Source organism: Cydia pomonella, chromosome 1 (assembly GCF_033807575.1).
Source record: "Cydia pomonella isolate Wapato2018A chromosome 1, ilCydPomo1, whole genome shotgun sequence".
In the NCBI taxonomy this organism is placed as follows: domain Eukaryota; kingdom Metazoa; phylum Arthropoda; class Insecta; order Lepidoptera; family Tortricidae; genus Cydia; species Cydia pomonella.
The window spans coordinates 33,869,869-33,886,012 of record NC_084703.1 but is presented as its reverse complement, the minus strand read 5'-3'; the positions used below and the strand labels follow the sequence as shown (position 1 = coordinate 33,886,012).

At 35.2% G+C, this 16,144-nt stretch overlaps 1 protein-coding gene across 5 annotated transcripts in view; it reads left to right on the top strand.

The window, feature by feature from the left end:
- LOC133520545 (dual specificity protein phosphatase CDC14B-like) overlaps nt 1-16,144 on the top strand; it is a 43,355-nt gene that overhangs the window by 6,981 nt on the left and 20,230 nt on the right. For 4 of the 5 annotated variants that reach the window (XM_061855056.1, XM_061855047.1, XM_061855037.1 and 1 more), the window contains exons 5-8: nt 2,524-2,649; nt 3,021-3,073; nt 12,921-13,120; nt 13,681-13,759. In XM_061855056.1, coding sequence (XP_061711040.1) covers nt 2,524-2,649; nt 3,021-3,073; nt 12,921-13,120; nt 13,681-13,759 — 458 coding nt within the window. The remainder of the gene's footprint in view (nt 1-2,523; nt 2,650-3,020; nt 3,074-12,920; nt 13,121-13,680; nt 13,760-16,144) is intronic. The other variant, XM_061855063.1, reaches the window with a different exon arrangement.

Sequence of the window (16,144 nt, the reverse complement as noted above, 5' to 3'; positions counted from 1 at the left end):
AGTCGGCCATTTTGATTTTTTTTTAATGCCATTCCATTTGTCTCGGGGCCCTCTATGACATTTGGTCGAGCACCCCCCACCTATCTGTCACCGTTTAAAAGTTGCCATACAAAATAAAAGTGGCCATGGTGTCCGCCATCTTGGATTTTTTCCAAAAATTTTTTTTCCATACCGATCTAGAGGGCCCCGAGATTCCGTGACCGAAATTTGAGCGCGCCGGGACCGACTTGAAAATCGGCCGCCATTTTGAATCCGCCATTTTGAAAAAAAAATGGCGGCCTCCGAAACCGCCCAGGGTCCTCTGTGACATTTGGTCGAGCACCCCCCCACTATCTCCCACCGTTTAGCCGGGCCGTCAAACATTTTTCTGTCCCGATCCGGTAGACCGAAAGTCGGATTTTTCCGGAGGTCACCGGACCGCCCCCTGTACGACCGTACCAAACTCGAATCCCCCCCGCGCCTCCTTCCGGGAGAACAATTCGTGTCGATTAATGTTCGGGCTGCAGCTTTATATAATATAGAAACAACGCTAAGGTACAATTATTTTTATTACGCCAGGATTTAGTACCTTTAATGTTTAATCTATTAAGTTCAATTAACTCAGAAAATCATGTCTTAAAAATGATTTTTCTTAGGAAGATTTCTTTGAATTGGCGCCTAGCCTTTTTTAAGACATGATTTACTGAGTTATTTGGCTTTTATAGAATTCATCGATAACCACGGGAACATAGCGTAATAAAGTACACCCGCCATTCTGACTGTCAGGATGACGGGTGTACTGTTTTTTGGTGATAACTTTAAGTACCGTGAGGTACAATTTTTTTTAAAGGAGATACTAAATAGTAAAAATTAGGTACAAAAATATGGTATGGTTTTCATTTAATTTTATTTAGGTACACCCGCTATTCTGACTCTCACGAGGAATAGCAGCCATCGACGAAAATGTGTACCATCCAGGAGAAATTCGCGTTTTACTCAAAATCTACGTTCTTCACGAAAATATCGTGTAAGGCAACATTCAAGCTTATTAAATTCTACACAAAATAGACCCAGACATCTCTGCGGAAAAATACATCTTGCTATAAAAATCACTTGTTGAACCCAGATTAAGCGCTTATACACTTCCAGGGGACATTCTCTTAATAGAAAACTCGGAGGAATAGGAATTCCACTTTTTAGTATACATTTGTACGTGATTTACCCCAATATTAATATTTTACTCGACTACGACTTAACCAGAAAGTAGGGTTATGGGTTTAAGTACTGATGATTCAGTACACCCTGTAGGATACTGAAATTATTTAGCCCTAAAAAGTTTTCCTCCGTCAATTTCAGTAACTTTGTATTGCGTAGCACTCGTGTACTAATTATGGATCTACTGATGTATATTTTATTGAAATCCGCTAAATAGTTTAGGCGCTAGAAGAAAAAATATGATTTAATATTCGGAGTCCTCTCAAGGCGGTTGGTTTAATTTTTCTGTAATAAAACAAGTGTAAATAAGTTGTGAAGGGTAAGAGGAATTTACCGATACGTAATTTCAAAAAATCCGTCCAGTATCCTAAGCTACAGGTTGTACTGAATCATCAGTACCCATAACCCTACTTTCTAGTTAAATCGTAGTCGAGTAATATGTTAATATTGGGGTAGATCACGTACAAATGTAAAGTTAAAAGTGGAATTAATATTCCTCCGAGTCTTCTATTAATAGAATGGGGACATTCTGGAAGTGTATAAACGCGTAATCTGGGTTCAACAAGTGATTTTTATAGCAAGATGTATTTTTTCCACAAAGATGTCTGGGACTATTTTGTGTAGAATTTAATAAGCTTGAATGTTGCCTTACACGATCGATATTTTCGTGAAGAACGTAGATTTTGTGTAAAACGCGAATTTCTCCTGGATGGTACACATTTTCTAAGATGGCTGCGATTCCTCGAGGTCCCCAAATGTCAAATGGTGTGGGCATGAAAAAGGGGCCTTTAATTTATATACATACCAAATTTCATGACTGTTCTAGAGATTTCGAGGTTGGTCTTAATCCGATTGTGCTATTATTGGCTGGCTATTTTTCGTCTTACACTTCTTACAGCTTTTGAAGTTCTCAATTTATGTAATCTATTTTAAAGCTAACATGGTAATTTACATCATAACTATGAGAGTGTATTTTTTTATGAGTTCCCAATATTGTGGCCCTGATGCAAATTGATCTTCACGGAGTAACTGCAGATACACTACAATTCCTCTTTATTGTACTGTCTTTATTGTAAGAATAAATGTACATGTAAACACGTATAATACATGAAGATAGAGGTAACTATCAGGCGGCCTTATCGCTATAGAGCGATCTCTTCCAGACAAACTTTGTGCTGTGATGTGCTGTGAGTTTTGTCTTACCCTTACCACAGCGCAGTGAGTTGTAGTACCTACTTATCATGCATAAAAGGGAGTTACAGGTTTCATATCCTAGTCGTTGTACCTTTCTTCTCAACCATTCTGATATCTGACTAAGGATTTGTTTAGGCAGGTCTAGGGCGCACGGGGTCACTAATCGGCAGTTATCTGATCAAACATTACCGGATGACCGCGCGCGAAGCGATCGGATGGATGAGAATATGCAGGCCGGGCTCGGTCATCGGCCATCAACAGGTGACTCATTATATATGTATAATGTAAAGTATGTACTGTTAGCAGTACTATTCGATTAGAACCTTAGTATTCAAACATCTATGCAGGGGAGGTACCTTTTCTCTGCAGCTGACAGTACACTAAATTATCTAGATTAAAACGCAGCATCGTTGCCGTAAATTCAGTTGCGGATATCGGCCGGGTTACACTTATCACCCTCCTACTTCTTTAGCTCTATTTTAATATTTAAAACAAAAAAAGAAACAGGAAAAAACAGTAGAAAGAGACAGGAATTTCAAATTTTCTATAGGAATCAACGGTTCGGGACTACATTTTTTACAGTCTCTGTAGCCGAAACCGACGCCTATAAATCGTAATGTGGTGTGTTACAGGGATGGTTAGAGCAAATAGAATCTTGGCTGACTAAACAAGGCAACATATACAGGTAAATATATAAATTGTTTACGTCTACCGTTGAGGACTGAACTATATAGTTAAAAATTGTCCCCTAGTTCCTAGTGTATCCCTTGCTTTAATTAGACTACTCACCTATGTTAATCTTGCATCAAATTGATTTTGCTTGCAGGATTCCCCTAAATAAACGGGTATGTAGCATAATTTCTAAAATTAAATATCCTAAGTAGGTACAGTCAAGGTATTAAATATCGGTACGGACAAAGGGACAAAAATATATACACACTACCTTAATATGTAGGCAAAATAATATCGTGTATATATATTTTTGGCACTTTGTTCGTATCGATATTTAATACCTTGACTATACGAAATTCCTAAAGACAGAACATCGAAAATCGAAATGTCTAATGTACGAAAATCCTAAAGATAGGTAAGTACATGTCCTAATACACTTTTAATCGAACTATCTCATTTTCTAAAATCAATATTCCTTTATACAATACTTTGAAAGTTAATATGTCTAGTGCTCAAAATAGCTACATATAAAAAGCCTAATGACAGTACTTTGAAACTCAATAGTTCTAGTGCTCATCTTTCTTTCCGAGAACATTAGGGCCAATTAGATCCACACGTTGCAATGGGCCCGAGTTAGAGTTACGTATTCCTTATATTTATAATATAAGAACATACATAAAAGGTTTCAAGAAAAGTCTATATTGTCTATTCATCATAACAGCACTTGTGCTTTAAAATCATGGCTACCAACCTAACAAAATCAAAACTTATACAGTTTCAAACTAAATGCATTTCTGTCAACTTACAAAATATTCATTTGGTTGCATACTAGAAACAATTGCTTCATAAGTCAGAAACACGCATAGGACACCCGTAATATAACAACACCCATAGACTACGAAGACAGCCTAGCGTTGCTTGTTGGTCTCCATAGGCTACTGTAGCCAAAATCGAGAAAAGACTCCAAAAATTTAATTTAGTATAGAGCAAGTACCAGGGCCCCAGTTACGAGAAGGTGTCGCTGACCGGCCGGGCCGGGCGTGTAACAAGGTATGCTCGCGTATCTTAGCTAAGTATACATATAATTATGTACTTTTCAACTTCAAAAATCGTTAGTATTTTCTTCGCATTGGTGTAGTGAATAATTTCGTGTTTCACTCCGAGGCAGTTTGTTTAACCCTCGTGCCTTGAAACCCTCGCAACGCTCAAGATTCCACTTCTCGAATTTTGGAATCTTTCGCTTGTTCGGTAATCTGCCGTGCCCCCGTCAAGTCGAGCAAAACAGCAGCACGACCGTACAATCCTTTTCTCGAAGCAGTTCAGGTAATTTTCGACCCCCCTATAAATTCGCTGTGGACAAAACTAAAAGCCTGAATTTTCAATAACCAAGCAGGCATTGTATATTTCAAATTTCATTCATTTTGAACTAGTAGTTTAAGAATTGTAACCAGATTGTAACTAGTCAATGTTTCTTAATTTTGTCACTCACTCACTGGCTGACTGATCAACCAAACTCTAAGGAACTTCTAGCAGACGTAGAAGCTTCAAATTTAGAATACAATTAGTGTTTAGTGTATAGATCAAAGAAAAATTAAAATATTTTGCAATTGCGGTCCAGTTTTCTAGATACACCAACTACATAAATAACCTTGTAGTCCCGTATAAATCACAGGGATTACAAAGATACATTTGCAGTGAATGAATTAGTGTACCTATGTATTATATAATGGAATTCAATAAGTAGAAGGTACTGGAAAAGAAAAAAAGTAAGACTATACACAAAAATAAATGACATGCCATCAAACTTAGTTGACTTAGCCCCGCTACACGGTACGAGTATTCCTGGGTGGTTTGCCCTTCGGGCAGCTGAAGCTACCCATCGAGTTAGTGTAGGGTTGCCAGATGGTCGGGATTTGGCGGGATTCTCCCGATTTTTAGCATGTGTTCCCGATTCCCGACGAAGTGAAGACTGTCCCGAAAAACAGCTTCACGTTATAATAAAACAATAATTTCAAGTTCCGAACTGTCGCCGAGCGAACGAGCGAGCGACCCGCGTCAAGGGCGTCTGACTGCGCGCGCGCGGGGCGCGCGTGGCGAGCTGGCGTGAGATTGTGCGGTGAGGGGTGCGGTGCGGGGCGGGAGCGCGTTTGCCTTACCTCTACACAAAAGAAAGAAATAGAATGGGAATGGATCTAATTAAAGCCGAATTAATGATTCGACTCAACTTTGACGAAAACTGCATGACTTTCAAGTCTAGCTTAAATAGCGAAAAAGGCCAAGACATGGTAAAATCGGTCAAAAGTAATATAAAATACATGTGGCAAGCTAAGAAATAAATTATTTCCATAAATTTGGTTGATTATTGATACCTAATAAGTATAAGTATGATAGTATAGGTAGATAATGAGAAGACATTTTTTTATTTGTTCAAGATCTCAAAGAATTTATACTATTTTTATATAAAAACGTCTATGGGCAGAGCAGCTGACGTAGTGCCAATAATGTAAAATATCGTTGTTATTAATACAATTACTATAATTTGAACGTTTTTTTTTTCCGACTTCAGTCCCAAAATCCCGAAAAATTGATATCTTTTCCCGATAATAGCGCCTTTCGATCTGGCAACCCTAAGTTAGTGTCACTGTCGTGATAGGGTTATTCCCACTAGTTATCACCAAGTTGTTACTAGTGGTAACTAATGGGAATTTTTTTCCCACCAAACCGAGTTGGTGGTAACTAGTGAGATTTTTTTCCCAGTAACCACCAAAATGTTGTTATTAGTTTAATACTAACTAGACGTGCCCGCGGTTCCGCTCGCGTAAGTGAGATGAAGAGTTTGTCTTATGTTTAAATACCAGCCTTGTTATTTAAAGGGATGTTTACAAACATTACTATATTGGGCATGATTTTCCAGGAGATCGATATAACTAAATTTCTCGTTAGATAATATTGATTAAAGCTTTAATTTCTTGAAGAAGCGTGAGTCCCTGTCTGCAATATTTTGTGTTTGTGAGAAAGTGGGAAAATTTAACAGAGGTTTTCTACATTTTATGAATTGTTTACAAAGGGTCTAGCAGGCTAAGCGAACTAGAGGTGTCATTCTTTCAGGTGGTGTACTGGCAAGTCCTAAGAACACTATGCTTAATATCAGTCCTCGATCTTCTTTTGTTTTCGAGTTATTCAGGATAATGTAAAATAATCAGCGTATCATTGAAAGTGGCATATTTTGTAAACTGTTCAAGTTAGATTAACGAAACAAAATTATATTTGACAATAATAAAATAGGCTACAAAATACACATTTTTAACGCACGTCATGTACTTATACTTCATTGTGTAAAAAAACATTATATTTTTCTTCAGATTTATTTTTCTACTTTTCGCGGGGTACACCTCCAGAAAAAATATGCATGGATAGCCACTAGTACCCGCTACATACACATATAAAAATATTTTCGTAAACCTTCGTGCGTCATGTCAAAAAAAAATAACATCGAATAAGTAGTTAGGAGCATATGTAAACAAAGTACTAGTGCAGGGTGTAGTTAAGTTAGTATGTAGGTGTGTAACCTTTTCTTATAAACCTATTTATAATGCATCAACGATGACATGTCAACGTTGATAACATTTGACACATATTCTAGCTGCATATGTTTTATTTGCATTTTGTGTTAGAAAGTGGATAACACTAAGTGTAACTCTTGTGAAAAAACATTGAAAAATATTGATGGGATTCTAATTTCGTATACTTGAGTATCTGGTGGACTTGGTGACTGTGCAATATTATGGTGCCATGAAGCTGGTCTGATGATGGAGCCAGAAGGTGGCTAAAGGAACTCCTAAAGTAAACAAAATAAAGACACCGTGTTTCGGCTCATTCGATTGGCAAACACTTTGATGTTTTATGGTTTTACTGAACACCTGCGGCTAGCGGCTCTTCAAAAGATCTTTGAGCATGTTAGTTTGCCGTTTAATAATATGAAGATTTAAATAACAGGTATTTAAAAAGACCATATAATAACTCAGTAATAAAAGTTCCGTATCAACAAGGACACTAAAAGCACCGAAGTTCACTTAGAAATATGAAAATATATCCAGTCATCATAACATTAATAACTTAAATGTATTTTGCAGTAGCGGCGGATCCGTCCATACAACCCGATTTCCATGGGCTTTACTAAAAATTTGCGTCCGTCCTTAGTCCATCCTAACTATACCTACCTCTTTCATACATGACATACTTACATACCAGCTTCATCGGTTTTATTAAGAATAATTCTCACGTTACAATCCCTATTAATGGAATATTATTTCAAATAAAAATCATGATTTTATGAATTTATATCCATTCAATTCCCTCACCGAAGAATTATTTCAGCCGGAATTATTTGAAATAATTTTGTCTGGAATAAAATCAACGTGATTGTATTCTTGCAAATTCTTATTTCAATCATGATTTTATTCCTGAATGCCCAACACTGTGCATTGGGTTATGTTCGGTGTTAACTTTTAATCGGTACGGCGTCGTATCCCACGCGCCGATAGCAATCAATGTTCATTATTAAAAAAAAATATTTTATTTTGACGTATAATAAATATTTTATTTTGTTTTATTTGGATTTATTACATTATTATCTTATATTAATTATTAGATTATACGTTTTTTTTTCCTTGTTGCCATAATTGTAAATTCAATTAATTGTGACATTATCAATGAAACTGGATCTTTTGTCTTGGGTGCTTACGCCACACTGCGTAGCGCAGCGTTGTATTTATATAGGAGCATCGTTGAAAAAAATAAAAGTATTTTTTTTTATTTAATAAAAGCTTTTATTTAAATGCTCTAAAAAGAAGAAAATAAAATTTTCCTTTAAAATTTTAATCATCAACTTATAACCTCATTATACACAATTTATATGTTCATAAAAGTTTGTCGCGCGATTTAATTGTATAACAAACTAGTACCTCTTTAATTAAGTAACTTGATCTGCTAAGTTTAAATTTTCAAACATTTTAATTTAGTTTAATACTTATAGGTACTTAAATCTCGCGACAAGCTTTTATGAACATATAAATTGTGTATAATGAGGTTATAAGTTGATGATTAAAATTTTTAATGAAAATTGTATTTTCTTATTTTTCTAGAGCATTTAAATAAAAGCTTTTATTAAAAAAGAATTTACTTTTATTTTACTTTTTAGTTATTTTGTGTTACTCTTAACAATCCCTTTCATTTCATACCCATATTGTAGAAATGCATTAAAAATAACTATTCCGCCATCTTGGATGTTCCGCCATATTGGATTTAGAATAACGTCACATATTTTTTCAAGTTACTGTCAACAATCCCTTTCATTTGATACCCATATTGTAGAAGTGCATTAAAAATAACTATTCCGCCATCTTGAATAGTCAGCCATGTTGGATTTAGAATGACGTCACATAATTTATCATGCATTGTCATCCAAACTAAACGTGTATACAAAATATCAGCTCAATCGGCTGAAGATATCTGCTTCAAAATTGAGTTGCAAGATTCCACCCGAACAAACATACATACATACATACATACATACATTGCAAGTTAAATAAAAGCTTTTAAATAGTCCCTTTCAATAAATAACGTCACAATTATACGAACGAACAAACAAATCAGTCAATGACCGATTATTATTTTTTTCATTTTAAGGCAATTTACTGAAACAGTAATCGACTTAAAATTAAAGAAATAACTAACTTACTTATAATTAATTCGACTTTTAATTTATTATTGATTAAAGTACTCTATATTTATACTTTTTTTGTTAGTATTGAACGCTAACCAAATTTTGGTGGTAAATAGTGGGATTTTTTCCCAGTAGTTACCCCCAAACCAAGTTGATGGTAACTAGTGGGTTTTTTTTCCGGTAGTTACCAGTGGTAAAAGGTGTGGGAAAAATCCCAATAGTTACTACTGGTGACAACGCGGTGGTAACTAGTGGGAATAACCCCGCTGAAACTGGGGGAAGAAACCGACTGGGACATACTCGTACACCTGTAATAAAATTAAGAGGATACGGGAGCTGAGATTTAAATATTTTAGGTGAATATATCCATCTCGCTAACGGAAGCAGCTCCTAAAAGTAGTGACATAAGGGCAATACTAGGTTAGGCGAAAAATCCTACGTAAAAATCTCAAACTCGACTCGACTGTTTCCTCTTCCAAAACTTAACCAAATGTAATGAAATTTTGAGATTTAAATGGTAATGAAATTATCTGTGTCGGACTGTTTTGCTTTTTAGGCTAAATAATTGATGTCAGTTTTGAATACCATGCTTCTCTTTGCGGCCTAGTAAATTAGGCCGTTTTTGCGAATATTTGAAGTGCACTAGCGCCTTAAGAAACAAAAATATCAAAAAAGCAAAACAGTCGGACACATATTAATAATAATAATCTGTGTTGAAATATCATTTCTCTAGCTTCAATAAATTATTAGTTATAAAACCCTAGAAAAACACGCTTTTTTATGGTGTAGGTTGCATGGTGGTTTCAAAGTCCATTACGTGACGTGACCTTTCTCAGAAGTGCAAACACGACTATGATACGATATTCCATCATGGAATGCCAGTGCCTATCTTCCGGCTCCATCATCAGACCTTGAAACCTAATCGTGGTCAAAGTTCATTACAAGACTTGTATCAAATCCAAACACAGCTATATATGATACGATGTTCCAACATGAAGTTCCAGTTCATATCTTCCGGCTCCATTATCAGATCAGTTCGACAGTACCATATTATTGTATTGTCATCAGAACTACATACAGCTGCCAATTTTCATGATGTTACGATCCTTGGAAGATGGTTAAATCAGTTACCTTAGATTCTATTACATATTTAGTTACATACATGTCGACCTAATAAAAGCGTGTTAAAAACCACGGAGGAAACACAGAGAAATGACCACTCCTGTTGCCTCTTAACTACCATACAATAAACGACTGGTTAAAAAACAGAATGGGGAAAAACGAGAATGGAACAAAAAATATGGGCGAGCACTAAATCTAAACACTCATTTTTTTAAACTAAAGCCAGCCAAACGTAGGACAAATGTTGTTAGAAATTTCGCAATTTATACATTTTAAACTTAGGTCCTCTGGACGTAGGAAAAATATTAGTAGTGTCTCGTGCACTAGCAGTATCGTACAGTTAGCGTCCAATACTTCGTAGCAGTCAAAGTAGCCAAATAGTTCGGTACACCATTGTACCGAACTATTTGGCCACTTTGACTACTACGAAGTATTTGACGCTGACTGTACTTAGGACATTTTAATACTCGTAATATAAGTTTTTGGAAAAAAAACCTTTTTGGTACAAGCTTTTATGGCTGACTGTACTTTTTTTCCACAGGCAACTAATACTCATCACAATTCTAAAAACCCCAAAAACAATTAGTTTGCGTTATTTTATCACAGAGTACCTATGGCTACCTCCTGTCTCCATCATCAGATCAGCTTGATGGTACCATAATATTGCATTGTCACCCGACTTACATAATGTACGCAAATTTTCAGCTTCATCGGAAATCGGGAAGTGGGTAAAATTTGACTTGCAAAATTTGTCCCATACATACTAACAGTAAAAAAAAGTAAGTTAAATAAAAGCTTGTAAAATAGGTTGATTAACCGGAGGACATGCATCTTTAGGAATTATGAATATTAGGCATTGTGATTTTCGATGTTCTGTCTTTAGGAATAACGTACTTATGATTTTAGAAATTATGCTACGGACCCCAAATAAACTCTGTTTGTGCCTCCAGTGTAAAAGGGTCAAGTAAAACAAAAAAATTACATTTAAGTCACTGATGAAATAATAACTTGGCATTTAAATTGACTTTTGTGAACGTAAGAGAAATATTGGCTTTCAAAAAAATTACTTATATCGTTTTTCACTTAAATAATGAATGTGTGAATATGTTAAACTGCACTTTCTCTAGTATTTCTAAAATCTTTTTTAACTTTTAAACCGTGCGTGTAAAGAAACCATTTTGGGAACTAAAGAAAAAAACAAATGCATAAAGAATAATATCAATGTAAGTAATTTAACAGTGACTAAAGTGATTAAATATATTTAATTTCTCTGCTGAAATTGCAAATGGTTCAGTACAATAGGGCAGTTGTATTATTGTACTTGTTGCTTTTCTTTCCCCAATCGTTTCTTAATCAGTCTCTTCCAGTTGTATATTCTTCTACAGGACTTTACACATCGATGAACAAGAACTTTTCTTTTTTTTTTCGTTTAATTTTTTCGCAGTAAATCCAGTTTTCCATACTACAGTGAAGTTCAGTTATCTGTCAGTTTGTTTTTGCAAAATTTTCTTTTATGAATGTAAACTTAGTTACTTTACTTATTTACTTCTTTTCTATGGGGTAATTTTCCTACTATATTGTTTGGACAGACTGCTTGTCCTGCTTAGCATTCTCTCCGCCGAACGGTGGCAAATGAAGCGGGGTGTTTAGGAGACCTTTGCTCCAAGTTTGAGAGGACTTGGCGTCTCTTTTATACCAATATAAGTGGCGAACATATCTCCCTGGTCTAGGTCCTGCTGTTACATGGAAGTGAGGGCATCCCGTGCGTGCCATCTGGAGCTATGCTCACTGAAGTCTGCAGTAATTGCATTCATCTACCCATCCTTAAAGACTTCAATGCAAATAAATTGATATTTAACGATCATATTTCTGGTTTTCTGGTGTAAAGACGAAGTACTGAGTATTGCAATCAGTTTCTAAGGTATTTACAAAATCAATTCTTAAATATCAAGCTGGGTTTAGGAACACAGAATACTCTGGGATAGATGAATGGATTGTCTTAAAGACCCTTCGGCAGGCAAGCGCAGTCCGTTGGTATCTTTGAGTGGAATAATGCTCATCTTGATATTTCATTTGCATAAAGCATAATAGTTAGCAAATAAACTTGTACTTCGTTTGTACATTTAGAAAGCCTAAAAATACAGTCTAGACTTTCAGTTATGGGGAATGGGATAAAAGGCTATTAAGTCTTAGTTTTTGGATATATAAAAAAAAAGTAAATAGTGACTGATGATTTGAATACTTGGCGCTTCTTTTCATCAAATCACTTAGGATTGCCTAGGTAGCGAAGCGTTGGTCATAGCCCTTCTGCCAAGAGAGCTAGGATAGCTGGCCAGATCGATATTGCTGATCGGAATAAGAGCTTTCAAACCTGCATCTAGCATTAGAACTGGTAGTAATAATATTTAATCTTAAAATGTTATCCCGAAAGCTTAATAGGATTTTACTAAGATATTCTATATGTATGTTATCATATATGCGGCAATACCGAAATACCATTCTAAAGTTTTAGCAATAATAGATTTTATATTACATCTAAAATCTCATTGTCGTTTCTGTAACTTAATATTATTCTTTTACAAAATAAAATATATATTTAGTACCTAGATCCGGTAATTAATATAGATCTAAATGAATTTTGGTTTCTTTACACCGAATGTTATTCAAATGTAGTTCATTCACTAAGATTAAAATTTTACCATCGTGCTACGAACACGATTCTTAAGTACCAATATTTTAAACGGGATAAATTAAAAATAAATCCTTTTGAACATAATACATCGTTATGATTCTTGGCAATTAGGGCTGTAAGTGTAAATATATAGTTTCATGAAATAAACATTATACTGGCAAAATTTGTAATTTGGACAAACTCGACTAAACGCTTTTACACCGGAGGAACATAGTTCGCAGTATCGCAGTGTTACATAGGTCAAGAAATAACCAATATCCCAAGATTACAATGGACGTTAGTTTTGTTACAAAATCTTAACCTTAATGAAGTTTGTGATAGGAAGAAATACTTCAATGATGAGGATCGTATTCCGGTGCATAAGTATGGAGTGTATTCGATTGCCGAAAAGGCCTCGAAAAAGACAACCGGCTCGAAGATTTTAGCGAAAGGCAATCAAAGTCCGCCGCCGCCCATCCAGTGGAACACCCGGTCCGAAATACTGCCGCCACCAAGACCTCGGGCCTCCAAAGTTCGAGAAGGTAAAATTCTTTAGGAAATCAGGATCGGGTTTTTGGTTAGTTTCTGAGAGGTTTTCCGACAAGTTGTCCATTTTATTTAGCGCCACGTAAGCAATTTTCAAAGGTAAAATTGAGTCAACATTATTTTCGATGTCTTGTTGACAACAAAAAGATTGTTAACCCAATTCCGTTATGTTCGTTCTAACGATAAGTAGAACACATACGTTAGGATCTATCCTAATAGACGTTCGGTAGACTTCGGTACCTATGTAATTAATATACATAATACATTTTCATCATATAACCCCAAAGACCAATGTATCCCTCCCTTGTCTAGCCTGTAGTTCGTTTTTTTAGCATTCGAAAGATCTTACCGTGTCTTTTTATTAAAAGAAAAATAAGTCGCAGCAAATGTGTAACAATTATACATCATATACGATTATTTAAACTCTTTTGCTTTCATAAGTAATATAAAGTATTATTAAAAAGCGTTTTTAATCATTGTTTACCTCATTGGGATGTATGCTAAAAAAACGCACCACTTATAGGGTATTATTTTATGAGAATTGTTTTTGTAACAGCCGTAAATAAGCCGCAGATGCAGAGGGATAGTAGCACGGAATCATCTAAGCACAGCTTTCAGAAGCCTTTCAACAAAGGGTAAGATTTCTCAGAAAAACACTAAGTATTATGCGGCTCCTAGCCTTGACTAATCTTGAAACTATTGTTCCATCGGGCAGAAAGCATGAAACCTGGCATGAATGTAGAATATTCAGGGTTCTTCACACTAGTTACCACCAAGTTATTACCAGTGGTAACTACTGGTTTTTTCCTACTTTTTACCACTGTTACATTTTGTTAGAGTTTAATACTAATGAAAATAGTGTTAATATATAGTATAAAGAGTCTAGCAGGCTAAGGTAGGAGAAGTGGCCCCTGTGACGAATATCGGATTTTTATAATGTCATTTGTTGGCTATCTTGTAATATAGAAACACCTTAACTTTCATCCCCCTATCTTGAACCGTCACCAAGATAATGTCAATAACGTCATTTTATGGACATATTTTTCAAAGTTTTTTTCTCCTGAACTATATAAGGTAAAGCAATCAAACCAAATCATAGCTACAAAGAAACGAGTAGGAGTATACCTCAGATTTTTTAAATATTTAATTCCCTAAAAAAATTATAATTAAAATCTCAGAGATTTTCTATGACAGCTCTTTTCAACAAATATTTGTAAAGGTGGAAAAATCACATAAACTGCGAATAGTGTTAGCTACTACCATGCGAAAAATCAATTCAATATAATTGGTGCAACATACTTAAAAAAAAAGTCAACGAATGCGTTTAACTATCAAATGAGTCTTTGCAACCTTTTTTGACAGCCATGCGTCAAGTTTTATCACTCTCTGTTGCTAGGCAACGAAATTAAACTTCATTTAAACAAAATCTTCATAATGAAAGACACCTTTGATTTCTAAACAGGGGGCGACACTTAGAAATAACTTAGAAATGTAGTTAACTTTAGTAAAGATGGCGGCGGTTTCTATTAATGGGATCCGATAACTTACTTTTGCGTGAAGTTGACTACCGATTGTGCAAACTACATCACCAGATGTCACTATAAAATTGGTACAATTTAAAGGCATGAATACAACATTAAGAAGGTTGCATTTACCTCGTATGTCAAGACCTAGCTTTATTCATGTTGTTGCTAGCAACTGTTGTTTACTGTCAAATAAATGTAAACAAAGATATGATTGATATGAACTTTTAATTTCTCTATTAATTTTAAACTGCAGAGCAAAGCAAAGTAAAATCGGAGCAAGCATTAAACACGAGTCAAATTCAAAGAGGGAAATTAGAATCCCAATAGTTCCAATGTTACAAAACCTGGAGGCTTAAAATTTTAAGTGTTCAAGGCAATGCCGGGAAGTTCATATTTTCGAAGGTAAGAAGAAAATACCTTCCTTAGCGCTCAAGCAGCGATGAAAGAAACCGATTATTTTAATTTTGTTTACGACAAAAAAATCCGCGGACACTGCCTAGATTTGTGCAATTTGATTCCGCTATGTTAGACGAGATAGATTGCATGTATGGAGGTACGTGCGTAGACATTATACAAGACATACGTCCTATGCCTGAAGTTCATTAGTACAAGAAGGACCCGAACCATGACATTATTACTCATGTGTCTATTTTAAAGAATATCTGGAGCGCATTGTTTACGGAGCTAGAGAGCGAGACCTTACTTTATCTTGAATTCAAGTCCAGTTGGATGTAAAGGTGAAAGAAGAAACGCTCAGTTGAGAACTAGGCAAGTCAGTTATGCGCCCATGAAAGAGTTCTAAGTCAGACTGAGAAACAAGGACCAGAAGACGAAGCTAATTATTCAGCTTTGTACACAAAGATGAATAATTCAAGTACTTACAACACCTAGTCTATTACTATCTTGTATACCAAATTGAAAACAATAAACATATACTTGCTTTACTATAAAGTATGTCTTTATTTTGGTTTCCATTCTTTTTAAACTTTTCTACATAATATTAGGTCTACTTGGATGGCTCACAAGTTAATATTTTGTTTGATATCTTGTAAATAAAAAAAACTACTTGTATACCGCCCAAGTAGACCTAATATTATGTAGTACGAAAGTACCTACACATACGGATGCATATGTAGATGTGCACGCACACATACATAGCTAGTTTCGGATGCAAATTAGAGATAGCGCTTCGAAATTAGTTTCCTTAAAATGCTTCAATATACTTACTACTCTTTGTTGCTAAACGCTTTTGTTGACATTGAAATTTTTTCGTAATTTCGTAATCGTAAAACTTATTTAATATTTTTGACCACTTTTATGGCAGTTTACCTACTGAAACATCAATCGACTATTAAGAAGTATTTTTTTATTATTATTTATATTTAAAATGTATGAAAAAAAATCAAATGTTGCCTTTGGAAACATAAAACATTCTAGCAGTAAGAAAAAACGCCTCTGCATTGACAGGCATTTCGGCAGCTACTCCGTTCCAAT